We start from the raw sequence: 17920 nt of genomic DNA on the forward strand, positions 1-17920 counted from the left end.
GATTTGATTGATATTTAGTGATTCTACAGCACTCTAATTACACAGATTGATAAATGAAAGTTCTCAATTAGGCCTGCCACACCAACTGTCTAACAAAACAAGAAGGGTGCATTGATGATGTAGCCTTAGATTCCAAGACACTGTTTTCAACATTTATTTTTACATACATTACCAGTCAAAAGTTGTAGAACACCCCCATCTTTCTTGATATACAGATTTTTACACAGTTTAATGTCACAATGTACTCTGAAATTAAAACATAGGGCTAATGAGCTATTGGAGAAGTCATGGAATCATTTTACTAAAATTTCACTCTGAGCGAGTTGTCGACTCTCGAGCCTCAGACAGTTTGTGAGGAACATCCTACATGCTTAGAAAAGATGTTTTTTCAAGGGATCCTTAGTAAGGAAAAAGGCTCTATAAATGACTATGAAACACTCACAGAGCTCTTTGCATGATTAAAGGGTTCTTTGCATCATGGCAGGATCTTCAGTTTGATGGAGAATGTGCTGTAGATGGTTCTATATAGAGCCCTTTTGAAAAGGATTCTATGTAGCACCCAAAACTTTTTTCTGTTGTTACAAGCTCAACATAGAAGAACAATCTTTTGGGTGCTATATAACCCTTTTCAAAACCATTCTAAAACCATTTTATTTATTAAAGAACCATCTTTTTTTAAGAGTATGCTTACTCAAAGGAAATCAAAATTCCAAAAGTGGTCAACTAAAAAAAAATGTTTTGGTTCATTGGACTTGAAGACCTTTTTCCCCATCTTTAGTGGACAGCTGGCAGTGTCCATGGCCCAGGAAAAAGTCTCTTATTTTGCCAAGTAATGACAAACCTGCAGCTTGAGGTTCTCGCTTCTAATCTTCTAATTACTTTGATCAGTGTTAATATGTGAGCCAAGCTATCGACTTTCAGAAGCTTGTCCTATGATTCTGCTGGGGCTTTGGGACAGCCAGACCTCTTCTTGTCAGTTTTCTTCAGTTTCCAAGTGACTTTTGATGGTGTAGGCAACTGAACTCACTGACCCCCTGGCTTTCTTTGCAATTTCTATAGAGGAAAGACTTTGTAACAGTCTGTCTGTTTTCCTTTGTAATTATCTTTTTCTCACCATTATACAACAGCAGTATACTACATCCTGCAGTACAATATTGTCCACATACTGCCCTGAGGGAGTAGTAACGCAGTCTGTTCCAACACTGCCTCTGTACAGACAGAGGGTTTATAAGCAATTTAAAAAAGTTAGGACACCTTTAGGAACTGTTTGCATTAACTTTCAAAGCTTAATTAACTTCCACTGCTGCAAAACAGCTGTAAGTTGTTAACCAACATGTTGCTCCCTGGAATTTACATTATTTTTTCAGTTTTTAGCTTATTGTTCTGTTTTTAACCCCTGGCAGTTTGCCACCTACCTTTGTGCCATTTCAGGTTTATCAGTGGACTGGAAGTTTTGTCCAGTAGTTTAATTACATTTTTTAGGGGCCAGTAGGCTTTCAGAAAAAAAAAGTATTTTTTATTAGTGGTGTGTTGGCATCACAGGATCAGTGTTATTACTATTATTTATTTTAAAGAATCGTGGAAATTGCAAATACATTATCTCTATGTAAAGTATTCTTTTGTCAGTATAATCACTATTGTTCTATGGAATATAAATACATACATACATACACACACACACAAACTATATATACATACATACATAAACACACACACACACACACACACACACATGCATGTATGTTGAGAGTAAGATGCTATCTAAATAACCATGTCTTTCTTGAGAAGGAGGGCATATTTGATCTGTGGCTCGCAGAAGACAGCTGATTTGAGAGGCTATGACCTCCGGCCATGAGGTTAAGTGAAACACTGGACCACAAGGCTATGAGAACGGAGACGTTGGTTTCTGCTGTTTGCTCTTTAAACTTTCAAACACCATTAGGTCATTCCCATGGGAAGCTTTCTGCCAACCACACTAAAATCTATTACTGGACTAGAATGAGAATTAACAACCATTTGTCACTATGTTTGCACACTGTGAAATTAGACCTCTGCATTTAACCCATCCGTGCAGTGAAACACCCACATACATGCACACTAGAGAACACACACACTAGGGGGCAGTGAGCACACTTGCCCGGAGCAGTGGGCAGCCCTATCCACGGCGCCAGGTTAGGTGACTTGCTCAAGGGCACTTCAGTCAAGGACTGTCAGCCAATGGGACAGTATAGTGAACTTCAATGTCTTTGGTGGTCTATATATTTATACATGTAAATATATGTAGCCGTATATTTTTTCAACATCCTCAGTTAAACTCTTAATGTCCAAAGCATCCTGAACTATGGAATTGAATGTTAATTCAACAATAACTGCTTAAATATGAAGGCAAACTGGAACATGGCAATTTACTTGCACAGGATCTTGTCCAGTTCCGTAGCCAGACAAAAAGTGCTTTTGTAAAAGCCCACCATCCAACTTTTTATATATATATATATATATATATGCAAAAAAAAAATATGGTTTTATATGCAAAAGGCACTACTGATTGCCTCATAGACTCCAGGTGAAGTATGGTGTACAACTTGGGGGGGGGCTAAAATGATGCTGTAAATACCTATTTTCCAATAAGCATTGATCATTGCTAAACTAAGTCAGCATGTCTTTGAAACTGCCATTAGTTTACACTGAAGTCCTCAATAGGGTTCTGTGGGCTTCCATTGGCTTCCACAAATACGTTCATGCAGACTACACTGTCAAAGGCAGCTTGCATTAAATAAAGAAACAATGATACAAAATAGAACAATTGCTAAAAATACAGAACTGCATGATAATTTATGAGCAACACAGATGCTTTGTAGCTTAAAGAGAAGCAACAAAAATAGCTGTTTGTTGGTTATAGCGCAGTACTGCAAAGTGGTTTGCAAAGTGGACCGTTTCTGTAACTTTTTCTGTAAATTGTTTTTTTTAGAGCTTGGTTTTCAGGTTTCACCAGAGGAAAAGATTGCAGGAGTGTCCATGAATAAGAACTGAAGGAGCTATTAGTTATTTGTGCTGATGGGCATCCAAATAAAATAAAAGCCGCATGCTTGAACGAAGCCGGAAATGCTTATGTTGCCTAAAAATGACTAAAACCCCTTCCTCACACTGACCTAGAGTCAGTTTTGCAGTTTATCCTAATAATAATAGATCTTTTTTGGGCAGTGTACAGGGGTCTTAGACCACTGTGAACAGGCACTGCAGGTTTTGAGCAGGCTGTCCCATGAGAAGTGGTCCGGCCGCAGTAGGAATTAGCCGTTTGGCTCACGCACTCAATAGCATTTGTTCCGCCCGGATGGTGAGAGGTCGGGCTGGTATTTGATTCCTGCCGACAGGAGCAGAATAATGGACTGTGTGTGTATAATGGAGTGTGTGTACTAGGTGTGTGTGTGTGTGTGTGTGTGTGTGTGTGTGTGTGCGCACTAGCTTTGGTGTGTATGTCTTTATATTAGCGAATGGTAGCACTCTGTAGTAAAACGCTGCTCTTTTTAAGCCTGTCGTTCTCAAGCAAATCCTTCTGTTTCCTGCACAGGCAAATCTTATATAGTATTAAATCTTGTATTACCCTGGAATTCTTTCCTTCCGTCCTTCCTCCTTCCCTTCCTTTCTTTCTTTCCTTCCCTTTACACCTTGTTATGTAGTGCATTGTGTTAAGCATTCTGGCTGAGCATTCTCACGTCTCCCTAAAGGAAGTGTATTGATTTTATTTTGGCCCACACCACTATCCATACAGTATCATGAGGCACTGAAAGAATCCTTATGTGCCTTGACCCAGTAAATGGGCTCAATATATGCACAAGGCGCCAAGGCTTCAACTGCAGTAGCCTAAATATATACCTGTCCAGGGACAGGCTAGGCTGTAGGGCTGCAAAAAAACATTTAATTATCCCCAGATGAACCATGCTAGACGCTAACTCATCGAACTAGCAGTTATGTCAGCCATATTATACCTTCGCGTATACATACGTAGTCCATAGCTACAGTGAGGTAACTTAAAGCTGTCCAGGGACAGGCTTTAAGGATATAATAGTCAATGTTATGGTGTTATGGGGGTTTCATTAGCCTGTTTTGACCCTCACTACAACTCTAACAGGCTAAGTGGGATGAATGAGAAATGGGAACAAAGCCACAGAGCACATTTAGCTTCAGAGAAGAAGGAAAAAAAACACATCTGCTTAACTCAAACATTTGTGGTGGGTTTTATAGCATGTAAGATGTGATAAATGGCTCGTTTGGACGATAATGTCTGTCACTCCCAATCTGGAGTGAGAGAAAAGACCATTTGTCTTTATACAGAGCAGATTCTGATGGACTGTATGGCAAAAAGATATGTTTGTAACATTGAATGGGTTCTTAAGAAATGCGTGCTGAAAACAATTAGAGTGAGACTTATCAAAGTAAGAATTCTGATCCAGACTCACGCTCTTTCCTTTATGTAATTTTATGCAGCAGACTATAAAAGACAAAAAATCTGGCCCTGTCATCACTATGAGAGGTTTAATAAACGTGGATTTATTAGGAGATCAGTTATAGCCTTTGGCTAGACTGAATGGGTTCTGGTGTTTATGCTGGCGATATGAAAACTCATCTCACTGTCATCTCACTGTGTCCTCTGTGTGTGTGGTCATGTATTTAGCACTTTGTAGGGACCAGATATCATCATTATGATGAAAAATATCAACATTTTAACATTATGGGGACCCTGGGCCTCATTGACCAGTCATTCTTATGAAAAAATCTCTCCTTTAAATACAGTTAGAGTTTTCTTTGTAAAATAAGTCTCACCTCTGAAACAACAAATGAAACAGATTTAACTGGTGTTAATAAAGCGATTTCTTTTTAATTAACCCCTTAAACCATTGGTTCACAAGTTCAACTGCTTGTGTGTTGTTACTATGACTTTCGTTCAAATACAGCTTTCTAAGCAAAGTTCCAATAATGGCTGTCTTGATAAAACAGTAATTTACATCTACTGCAGTGCCCCCAGTTTGATTATCGCTGAAGTACATTTAGTCTGAAGTATCATTTACAAGCAAAATCCTAAGTGCACTGTAAAATCAGTAATTTGACAGACTTACGCTGGACAGTGCTCACAGGAGATCAACGGATAAATCAATGAGCAGCAAACTAACAGGGTTAGATACTAACGGCTGATAGGGAGCCAATAAAATGACAGCATTTAGCATCTATTGTCACGATTGGCTCCTCCCACTCCTCCATGTGCCCTTTCTGGTCGTCCATGTGCCCCTTTGTTTTGATCTTCCATGTGCTTTTGTTGTTTTTCCGTCTAGTCCTGCTCCTTGTTTTATGACTACTCCCCTGTTTCGTTCCACCTTTTAAGCCCTGCGTTTACCCCTAATTTTCGCTGGTCTTTGTTTGGATGTTTGATGTGTGTGCTGTTGGTTTTGTTTGGTGTTCGTTCCTCCAGCCCCCGTTGTAGTTTTTCTTCCTGTAGTGTTTGTCATCATGTCTGCATATCGTTCTATCTGTGTTGGCCATCTGAACCTGGGCTGTTATGACCACGACCCTGGATTTGCCCTTAATAAAAGTCTCTTATCTCCCCATATGTGTCCGCCTCTTCGCTCCCCCTCGTTACACCTATGGCTTTGCTTGTAGGTGGAGTTAGAGGTCAAGCCGTGAGTGTGCTGCTCCCCCTACTGACCAAACTTTATAGTGTTAAAAACTACGAAAGAGTAAAATGTGAAATAAACACAACTTAGTGTTTTTAAGATGGTAGAATGATGTGATTTGTGTTGCGATTATTTTCCCAAAAAACATATTTAAGGGCTTATTATTGCAGTGTATGGGATGCTTCTGCACTAGCCATGTTTTGTATTATTAGTATTAAACCAAATACATAGTAATATGTCTTTTAACAAGAATTAGTTTGTGCCAGTAAGCTGTTAAATAAGTCCATCCACTTTTGTACTGGATTGCTGTGTGAACAGATCATTTGTCCATCCATCCATCCTCAACCGCTTATCCGGGTCCGGGTCGCGGGGGCAGCAGCCTAAGCAAAGAGGCCCGCCACCTCCTCCAGCTCTTCCGGGGGGATACCAAGGCATTCCCAAGACAGTTGAGAGATATAATCCCTCCAATGTGCCCTGGGTCTTCCCTGGGGTCTCCTCCCCGTCGGACATGTCTGGAACATCTCCCTAGGGAGGCGTCCAAAGGCCATCCTTACCAGATGCCCAAACCACCTCAACTGGATTCTCTCAACGTGTAGGAGCAGAGGCTGTACTCCGAGCCTCTCCCAAATCGCTGATCTTCTCACCCTATCTCTAAAGGAGAGCACGGCGACCATGCGGAGAAAGCTCATGGACCCACCACCCGTGGAGAGGCGCTTATAGGGGTCAGGTGCAATGTGGATTGAGTGGCGGCCGAAGGCGTTCTGATCCTCGGCTACTGAAAGAGATCATTTGTATTATTGTTATTTTCTACTTTTACTTTTATTAATTGTACTATAGATTACATTAATAGTAGTTTTGGTTAGTTTGTTAGACTGAGTTTGATTGTAAAGATATGGAAAGTAATGGTGAAACTCTGTGAAATTTGCATGCGTTTATTTTATGACCATTTGAAACTTTGATAAATGAGGGCCATTGAAATGATCGTCCCAGATAATCGGCCATAGAACAAACATCAACAACACATTTGGTTTAAAAATCCTGGACAACTCCTTTAAGCTTCAGTGTAGGCACAATAATGTTGAACTAATGCAGAAATCAGTGAAAACACCCCACAAAGACAGGACTACAAACGGAAACCGTGGAGTTCTTGATTAGCATGGCACTAGGTAGATATCAGGGTACAGCTCTCAGCAGTGGCTGCGAATCCCAAACAGAGACAGAGATAACTACTCTCTCGCTTTTCCTCTATCCATCCTGCAGAGGCCTCCTGTCACACACCCACCCACCCAGTCACACACACACACACACACACACACACACACACACACACACACACACACACACACACACACACACACAGGAGCGATAAAAGTAATTGCACTGCATGCCATTAAGAAAGAAAGGCAGGGGAGGAGAGGAGGGGTGACCAGTCCGTCCCACTGCGCTGAATTTTAATTGTGTCTGTTGGCTGTTGATAAATACATAATCGACCTCTACACACTTGCACCACACTCTTGCACAGACACACACACTCACACACAGGCTATACATGTTTTCCATGCGCTCCCACATCAGTTCAATGTGCATGGGGCTACCCACACACACACACACACGCGTTATTTATGGAGCTGCTGCATTATGCATGGGGCCGGAAAGCGAGGGTAAACTGTAGGGCGTGCAGATGTCTATGGAAAGACTTGAAAGCCTCTTCTCTGTGGTGACTGGGCTGGCACAGGCTGCCATTTGCGTCTTTGGCACTTCAGTGGCTGTGGCTGGGTGGCAGTTTATGTGTGTGTGTGTGTGTGTGTGTGTGCGCGCGTGTGCTCATATGTGTGAAAGACTGGCTGGAGAGCAGCTGTAGAGCAAGGGTGTATCTGATACAGATGTTTCAGAAGAAAAGTAGTGAAGGAAGCCACCAGTGCAGAAGGGAAGGACAAATAATGACGTTCTTCTATAGTGCCCTTAACATCATTTGAAAAGTATTCAGATGTTTATAAACATACACTGCTCAAAAAAATAAAGGGAACACTTAAACAATATAACAATATAACTCCAAGTAAATCAAACTTCTGTGAAATCAAACTGTCCACTTAGGAAGCAACACTGATTGACAATTTCACAGCTGTTGTGCAAATGGAATAGACAACAGGTGGAAATTATTGGCAATTAGCAAGACACACTCGATAAAGGAGTGGTTCTGCAGGTGGGGACCACAGACCACTTCTCAGTACCTTTCTGCTTTCTGGCTGATGTTTTGGTCACTTTTGAATGTTGGTGGTGCTTCCACACTCGTGGTAGCATGAGACGGACTCTACAACCCACACAAGTGGCTCAGGTAGTGCAGCTCATCCAGGATGGCACATCAATGAGAGCTGTGGCAAAAAGGTTTGCTGTGTCTGTCAACGTAGTGTGCAGAGCCTGGAGGCGCTACCAGGAGACAAGCCAGTACACCAGGAGACATGGAGGAGGCCGTAGGAGGGCAACAACCCAGCAGCAGGACTGCTACCGCCGCCTTTTTGCAAGGACGAACAGGAGGAGCACTGCCAGAGCCCTGCAAAATGACCTCCAGTAGGCCACAAATGTGCATGTGTCTGCACAAACGGGTAGAACCTGACTCCATGAGGATGGTATGAGGGCCCGACGTCCACAGATGGGGGTTGTGTTCACAGCCCAACACTGTGCAGGAAGCTTGGCATTTGCCAGAGAACACCAGGATTGGCAAATTCGCCACTGGCGCTCTGGGCTCTTCACAGATGAAAGCAGGTTCACACTGAGCACATGTGACAGACATGACCGAGTCTGGAGACGCCGTGGAGAGCGATCTGCTGCCTGCAACATCCTTCAGCATGACCGGTTTGGCAGTGGGTCAGTAATGGTGTGGGGTGGCATTTCTTTGGAGGGCCACACAGCCCTCCATGTGCTCGCCAGAGGTAGCCTGACTGCCATTAGGTACCGAGATGAGATCCTCAGACCCCTTGTGAGACCACATGCTGGTGCAGTTGGCCCTGGGTTCCTCCTAATGCAGGACAATGCTAGACCTCATGTGGCTGGAGTGTGTCAGCAGTTCCTGCAAGATCAAGGCATTGAAGCTATGGACTGGCCCGCTCGTTCCCCAGACCTGAATCCGATTGTGCACATCTGGGACATCATGTCTTGCTCCATCCACCAACACCACATTGCACCACATACTGTCCAGGAGTTGGCAGATGCTTTAGTCCAGGTCTGGGAGGAGATCCCTCAGGAGACCATCCGCCACCTCATCAGGAGCATGCCCAGGCGTTGTAGGGAGGTCATACAGGCACGTGGAGGCCACACACAACACTGAGCCTCATTTTGACTGATTTTTGTTTTAAGGACATTTCATCAAAGTTGGATCAGCCTGTCGTGTGTTTTTCCACTTTAATTTCGTGTGTGACTCCAAATCCAGGCCTCCATTGGTTAATAAATTTGATTTCCATTGATGATTTTTGTGTGATTTTGTTGTCAGCACATTCAACTTTGTACAGAACAAAGTATTCAATGAGAATATTTCATTCATTCAGATCTAGGATGTGTTATTTGAGTGTTCCCTTTATTTTTTTGAGCAGTGTAGTTTGATGAAAAAATTACTTTCCAAGCATTTGGAATCGTCTTATTAATATTTGTGGCCATTGTATACATATCATATAGGCTTATATAATCTAGAATTAAATATTATTAACAAGACGACAAAAGAGAAATTTACATATTTAACACAATGTTTCATTTAATTTCAGAACAATGAGAATTTACTAAAAATGCGTTACTGTAATTTTCCATTTACAGTGGTTTTTGTCAGGTTTTCTTTCTTGAGATTTGATTCTGCCCCTGAAACAAAGGACATTCCATATATTCATTTTAGTCTAACTTCATTCTTTATATATATTTTTTAAGTCATTTCAAAGTTATCTGTAACTCTGTTCATGTTTATTGAGATGTTCATTAATAGGGTAAGCGATTTCAAATAAATTATGATATGCTCTACACCAGGGGTCTTTAATTAAAATCCCGTAAGGTCCAGTCCATTTACTCAAGCAAGAGTCCGGAACGTCATAATGTCTAACTTGTGTTATGATTCAGTGCCATATACTGTATATACCCCTCCCAGTCCTGTCCATGTGTTCGTGTTTGTGTTTTGGTCTAGTCCACGTGTTTTCTGTTTTCTTAGTCCAGCCCCCTTGTTTAGTGACTCCACCCCTGATTGTTTCCACCTGTTTTCTGCCTGTCCCTCGTTATCCTTGCTTTGTATTTAAGCCCTGTGTTTGCCCCTTGTGTTGGTTGGTCTTTGTTGGAGTTGTTTGATTTGTTTTGACGTGCTGTTTGTATGCTTGTTTGAGTTTTACGTTTGCTATTTGTTCTCTGTGTTTAGCCTGTGTTCTGTTCGTCATGTCTGTCCCGCGATCTCTCCGTGTTGGCTGTTGACTACGACCCTGGATTTGCCCAAAATAAATCTCGCTTTACTCAGCACATGCGTCCGCCTGCTCGCTCCCAGGCGTTACACTTCGCAGGTACATCAACATCTTATGTCGTCAACAACTGAATGTCAAATCAAATAAAGTACAGTTCAGTGATATTTATACAACGTTAATCATTGGTTTCCTTTTTTTAGAGCACACCATGTAAAATAATCATTTTCTTCTTCGATTGAACCTCTAGAACCTCGTCACTCATTCGAGCCTCAGTGCTTATCGCAATGCACAGATCTGATTGGGTGAGTCACGTCACAGGTGACATTTTCCACGCATGTGATTGGTCTGTGAGTTTCTTAGGCCGCTAAATCGCTACCATAATGATGGGAAAAGATATGCTGATTAAAAAAGCATCACCCGTTGAAATTAAATAGTTCTTCATAGTTTATCGGTTATAGTTCCAGGTCCGCATGTGACAGTGTCTGGGTCCGGACTCGGACCACGGTACACCTATTTGTGACCTGTGCTCTACACCTTACTAAAACTGTACACGTACTGTGAATCCTCATGGTGATCTGGTGAATCACTGTCCTGCATAATTTGGACAAAAAATATATACCAATGTGAATGCCTTGATTCATGCATAACAGCAGAAACCATCTGGAGCACCTGAGGTTGGTCAGGATGGTCACAGCACACAATACAACATTTTACTGGTTAAGATAATTATATGGTCATAATATGAGAAGAGACAGTAGGAGGGGAGAGAACTCTGAGAACGTGGGCTGGAGTTTTGCTTGAGCTAGAAGGCCAGATTTCGCTTGATGGATGAGGAACAAAAGGTAGGGATGGGAAATGTAAAGGGCGTTAGACTGGAAAGAGAGGGAGCTTCAGAAACGGTCCTCCTCCCAAACTTCATTTATTTCAGAAGTGATCGGTTAGAGGGATTGCATTATGTTCTGCAGCCCTAATCTTTTATGTGTTATAGCTTTTGTAGTTTGTGAGATTGTCATTGGAGATTTATTTATGTATTTTTTTTATTTCAAAGAATGCAGTACAGTTATAATAGAAAGTCATACATTATGATATAGAGTAGAGATATTTTGGGAGCATCAGTACAGTCCTGAGTGTGGATGTGAATGCTTGCATACAGTAAATGCAGGATATCAGTTACACAGTGGCTACAGCTCAGTAATACTGTAGTCGCAGCATCCTGGCCAAGGCTGGATTAATGGAGAGAGCAATACTGTTGCATGGAGAGTGCAGGGCCATGGCGTGTTAGCCTCTGGGGAAGAGTGCATGCAGTAGCATGCTAGCAACGGATGGTATGATGACAGATACGGCTCAGGGAATCGGATTGCACTCTAAGCAAGGCCGGAAAAGGAGGACACAGTGGATCTGCAAGTCAGCTGAGAGCAAACATTCGCTAATGAACGTTATGCCACTGGACTTCTGGGGCATCTTCACAGGAAGCTGGCTTATCACTACTTGTCTGAGCAAATTTCCAAGTTAATAATTAAAGGTACAAATGTGGAGATCAGTTAATGAAGCGGATGTTGTACACCCTAAGACAGAATTAGATTTCTGTGTCTACATATCTATGAACGTGTGTGGGTGCAGTGTGCAGATGCCTGTGTAGGTGTTGACCAGCATACTAGGATGTAATATGAACGTGTGCAATAGGGGGTCTATATCAGAATGTACAGAGAACAATGAAGAAGGAGGAGAAAGATGCCAAGTACTTAATAAGATAAACAAGAGCTTTTCACTTATATGTTCAATATGTTTTCACTATAATTGAGAATCATTTGAACTACTTGATCTTCAAATGGGTTCACTGTTAGAACATGAGTAATGGCCCAGTTCTGGCCCACACTTTCATCCAGCACAAAGGAGATGAAATCTTTGACCATGTAGCAGTGTCGGAATGTTTACTTACTATTCAGTGTTGAATGAACACAATATTTAAGTCAGCCAGAATCTTTTTAAACCAAATTTGAACTGAATTGTAAACTAGATTGCGGTAGACCACCTTTTTTTTTCAATTAACAGGCCTGCATACTGCCCTATCTCTTCCAGAAGTGGCTCAGATCTGTTTTAGGACATGTGGGACAAATAAGCATGCTTTAATGTGGGCCACTTTTGGCTTACATGCACTTTGCCAGTGTTGGCAGCAGGCCAGCAGTACCATATGTTTTCCAGAAGTGGCCCACATCTGCATGCTTTCCAATGGTTTTTTGCACATTGTGGTGTTTCTCAAGTTTCTCAAGCTACACTTACTCATGATATTCTTCTCTTAACACAGATACATTTTTGTCTTTGCAGAAGTGAATATCAGCCTTAAATATAGAGTTAGGTTTCTTAATCTTGCTCCTGGTGACCCACAGCTCTGCACAGTTTTTAAACATTGCCTGACCCAACCCTGAAATCTTTTACTCTAAAACAAGCACACGTAGGTCTTCACACACACACACACACACACACACACTTTCTAAGCCACTTATCCTTCTCGGTTGCAATAGAAGCTGGAGCCTATCCCAGCGGTCATTGGCTGGAAGGCAGGTAACACCATGGACAGGTCACTTAGGTCTTTACAGCGTTAAAAAAAATCTGTTTTTTAATTTAATTTTGTGCAGTTAAATAGCTCTACAATCAAATCAACTGATTATGGAGCCCTTAATTAGCTGGATCAGGGGCAGGAATGTAGGAAGTGAGGGTGTGACAGCACCTGCAGATTTCAAGATTGTGTAAATGCATGTGCTACTATAGATGCAACAAAGTAATGTGACAAAGTAATATATAGCTGGGTATTATAAATCTACACTTATGCAGAGACTCTTGCAGAATTATTAGGTACTTCATATTAGTTATCATATCATACGGTTTCACACATTTAGCCGTTTTCAATAAGATTTTGCACAAAATCAGTAAAATATATGTAAACACATTTCACTCAGTGCCCGCTTCCGATACCTCATTCATCATTAGTCAGTTTCTGACCACAGAACTACTACTGATCAGATGTTGTATCATTATCAGAGGTTCCACTGACGTGGTAGAGGAATGGTAGCAGAATGATAGCCACACACTGCTAATAAATTGAGAATGGTGTAGCACTCTAAAATGACTGCTGATGAAAAGCTACAGAATGTCTAACACAGTGTTAGAATGTTTCTAATAAAGTGGCCAGTGAGTCATGGATTGTACTGTGTATGGCACTCAACATGTTTAAATATTGAATTTATAATTAAAGTAAGTGTAATGGCAGGCTCCATATATATTGGAGAATGCTATGTAATAGGTAAAAAGGGAACTGTTGCCAGAAATTACAAAAAATGAAATGATTAAAATGCGTTCTCAGCAATAGGCCATCCTAATTAAGTGCCACATGACAAACTCTTGTTTTATTGGGTGCAATATTGTGACATTACTATATTATAAAACATGTCAACCAAAATCTGGTTGCTGCCATCTACTATTGCTTATATAAGAGCCAGTAAACAGTCCTAATCCTCTCATTTCACTTAAAGCCTATTTATTTAATGTGTTTACTCAGCCTTGCGTTGAAGATTTATGACCACTGAAGGCATTTGACTATCTTACGCACTCCAGATTAATCAGTCTAAATGAAAGGGATTATGTAACATAATGGGTATTACTTATCTGTTTGTCTAGTCTGTTTTAACAAGTGAATTCTCGTGTGTTTTCTGCAGTGTGCGGCTGTGACCTGGCCCGCTCCGGCTTCTTCCAGAAGGGTGGACAGTACATATGCACAGAGGACTATCAGCGCCTGTATGGCACCAAGTGCGACAGCTGTGGAGAGTTTATTACTGGGGAGGTGGTCTCAGCACTGGGCCGCACCTACCACCCCAAGTGCTTCGTCTGCAGTATCTGCAGGTACAGGAACAATCCAGAGCATATTTGTCTTGTAAAGAAATTTAGGGCCTGGGCTCCAGTGCTGTTGAAATTCAATACTTTTGTGGTATAGACAGAATTAATTCAATATTATAAAGTAGTGAGATGTTCTGTTTCATGTTGTGCCGAATCTTGGCAGCCAAGTAGTCAGTGAGTCTTAGCACTTAGCGTGAACCAACAGGTAGGCTTGTTCCAAAATCTGGACTCCTGATTGACCGACATATAGGCTATGCTATATTTGAACCAATTCAGTAGAATTATCCATATATTAGAATCTCTCCCCCATACTTAACCACAAGTTCATTTTAGACCTATAGGAAAGCCTGAAATTGCTGTTCTGTAATCATGTAATTAAAGCCAGTGCTTCTTGATTGGACTGTAGTCCAATACTGTCAGTGAATATACCTAACTTCCACTTCTGGATTTAGGCTACACCTACTTTTGTTACGATGTCAACACAGATCAGGCGCTCGCAGATAAATAAGGCTGAAGTTTACTTGAGGGTTTGGTGAAGGTACAGAGGGCCTAGTCAGAACAGGCTAGGGTCAGAACCAGAGAGCGAGAGAACCAAAACAAACATCCAGAGAGCAGCCAAAAACCAGTCAGAGTTCAAAAACCAAAATCTCATGCAGTATCCAGCAAACAAACCAAAAAGGGCAACAACATAGAGGGCAGGTCGGAAATATGGAAAACAGGTCTTACACAAACAAAGAACGCTCAGTATGCAACGAAACGTGTTGACAATATTTCGAAAAAAGTTCTAAGCTAAAGCCCGAGCTTTATATATAACTGACTAATGAAGTGTAATGAAAAACAGGCGCAACAGTTTAGAATTCTATTGAGGATAAACGCTGAAATGAATGCTCATTGGTTGATGGCGATGGAGTAAGAGTCACGGGGTCTCCCACTAATTGATTTGTAAAAGGTATAAGAAAAAGTACTGTTCAAGAATTGGTATCAGAATTAAGCTATTGGTATATTTTAAAAAATTATAAGAATAAACAAAAAAAAAAACACCAAGTTCTACTGACATTAAGATTGAAGTATTGTAGCATATTGACAAATGTATGTGAGACTTACTGTCCAAAACATAGTTATATAGCTCTTTTAATGCAGCAATAAGCAAGACACAGATTTCTGAAACCAAGTTTAGAACTGTTCTCAAAAGACTTAAACTTTACACCCACATCTTCCCACTAATGGTAGGTTCAGTGCATTTTCTGTGTGACTCCCTGGAATGTATTCAGATGATTGTGTTACCAAACTGTTCACACTGCTGTGAAGCCACAGTGTAAATGACAAAAGAAAGAAAACACAAAATGCATTAATTGAGATACTTTTTAACTTCTGACAGATGCAGTAACATCTTTCAAGGACGCTGCTGACTAATCTTTGTTTAAGCTTGAGTTGTGTCTGTCTTCAGCTCAAAGTAACACTTGTAGCTGGAGCTAACATTATTGAGAAACTGTCAGACCTAATGTAGCTTATTGCTTGCTCTTCCAGGTAAGGATAAAGTCACCCGGCACTATTACATGACCACAGTGTCAGTGAAAGTAAATTAGAATAGTATGTTAGTATGTCAGTTGCCCTTTTTAGAACGATCACCTAAGGTTTCCAAGGTGAGGTTAGCTAGCTAGGTATCTAGCTCATCAGCAGTTTGCAGAGTCAGTGTTTTTACTTCATTTTACAGACATAAATAGACCCTCATCCTGCATTACATTCCCTTACCTTTCAAGAATCCATTCACAGATTCTTATTATGACTGGCCTACATCATCTTCTTGACCTCTGTCCAGAGTTCTACTCAAGTGGATCAACCAGCCACAGTTCTTTTTAGACAACTGAAAATATTTTTCCGTTCTTCGCCCTTAAGTCATTTTCTCATGTTCTCTAAGATATTCTTCTGCAAACAAAAGCCGCAGAAGCCTTGTTGAGCACAGGTAGTCTCACCTTTACAAGCGGAGCTGCACATGAAAGGGTGTCATGTTTTAACCTGGCATCTAAACAAACTGGGGCATTACTCAGCCGCAGGGCTGGATCCCAACGTCAGAAACATTCACTTCAGCCTGTGACGCAATCCGATAACACAGCATGAGTGTAGCGAAAGTCTGCGTGGCTCCAGACTCACGTTGGAGGGCAAGGATTGTATATGACAGGTGTAGATGCCGAATGGGCTGAGTGGTTTGTTTGAACTATTCACTAATAGTCCAATACTATCCTATGATGTGGAACAAACCACATGCGCACACAATTGAGAACTGGACGCTGGTACAAGGAAAGTGGCTGGTGTACAGCAGCAGTGAGGCTATTTAAAGCATGCCAAGGGACCCAACACTACGTTTGGCTTTAGATGAGCAGAACTTGAATAAAAGGAGCTGGTGGAAAGCCAGGCGCATACACACACACACACACACACACACAAAATCAAACAAACAACCTTTACTCCTCGCTCTGTTTTTAGACATTTTGCCACTGAATGATATATAAAAAGATTTAGGAAGCTTTTCAGAGGTCTTTAACAGCGGAAGAAGGAGAAAGACTGTTTCTAAAGGGACAGTAGGGGTGCTGATTCAGTGTATTTTCTCTACATAGCATTGTACAAAAGATACAATCTGTACAGACTTTTAACCCGATTTAACCAAGCTGCAAAAGTAAAATGTACTGGTGTGAAAAAACAAAGCTTTCTGTGTGCTACTGTTTTTCATATCACCATGTGAAAGATACACAAGGCTTCCTTTGTTGTTGGCTAGGAGCTCATTCACAAAGCACTTAATGTCAGTGAGCACTTAGAATCACGTTTATTTTAATATAAATGATATAATGATACAACACATCTGATGTGTTCCTGTATATGAATTTTATGGCAAAGATTAAGCAGCAGAAATAGTCTCACCTTTAAATGTTTAATGTGTGCAAAATACTTAAATATTTACAGATAATGGTGTTAGACTTTTGACCTAGCAATGCTGTGTAGGGCTGCACAGTTAATTGTATTTTTATAGTTATGACTGTTATGAAACCGTTAAGGGTTGTGATGACAGAATAAATGGAATTACATTGCATGTACAAGTTGTAATTAGATTGTACTAAGAGAATGTAGCGAAAGGAGTTGTTGTAATATTAGAGCAGTGATTTGCTCCCTTTTAGAAGGTTTGAATCCTAGTGTATCATGTGTAGAGTGACTTAACCGCTCTGCTACAGAGCCAGTTACAAAGTACTCAAGCATAAATAGCTCAAAATAAGTGCCATTTATTATCTGTTTAAGTAGTTTAATATGTCTGTTATTACATTTGAATAGGAAAGCAAAACAACATAAGATGGGATTTGTTGTGTGTGTATAATTCGAATGTGTTTGTATGGAATTGTCTAGACCAGCTGGGGTTCCTTTGGCATGCTGTGAATGAACAGGTAACTGACTAAGGCCAGTTGGTTCAGCTGGCCAGCAGCTACTAAGAGGTCAGTCTGCTCTGACCTTTACAACATCCACATGGCCTGGCCTATACTGCAGCCAGACTGCTAGTTACTAAAACAGGGTCCAACGCCCAAACCAATAATAGAAGCATGAGCATCCAGTCTGCAAATTTAAATCGATCAGTCTTTAATATGTTGCTGCTGCCTTAACAGAAGCCAAATCATTTGTGATTGAGGACTTTTAAGGTCTCAGAAGTTTACTTAAGTGCAAGTACAGTTGCTATAGCATTTTTACTTGGCATTGCTCAAAAAGTTTTCTCATACTTATTGTTTTTGGTTCATATCTTTATCTGTTTTTAAAAATTGCAACCAGAATTTTGACTTAGGAGCACCCATGCAAGAACAGATTTTGCTCCATCTGCCAACCACTTCATTATACATGAACACAAATGTGTCAGCGATGTGTGCAACTGGTCTCAAGTGCTACTATATTTACAGGGTA

General features: G+C 41.0%; 1 protein-coding gene across 5 annotated transcripts in view; it reads left to right on the plus strand.

Moving 5' to 3' along the window:
* Positions 1 to 17920, plus strand: part of LOC108431786 (actin-binding LIM protein 3-like) — a 122821-nt gene that overhangs the window by 51632 nt on the left and 53269 nt on the right. For all 5 annotated transcript variants that reach the window (XM_037546232.1, XM_037546233.1, XM_037546234.1 and 2 more), the window contains exon 3: positions 13807 to 13990. In XM_037546232.1, the coding sequence (XP_037402129.1) occupies positions 13807 to 13990 (184 nt within the window). The remainder of the gene's footprint in view (positions 1 to 13806; positions 13991 to 17920) is intronic.

The sequence above is a fragment of the Pygocentrus nattereri genome, chromosome 16 (assembly GCF_015220715.1).
Source record: "Pygocentrus nattereri isolate fPygNat1 chromosome 16, fPygNat1.pri, whole genome shotgun sequence".
Classification (NCBI taxonomy): Eukaryota; Metazoa; Chordata; class Actinopteri; order Characiformes; family Serrasalmidae; genus Pygocentrus; species Pygocentrus nattereri.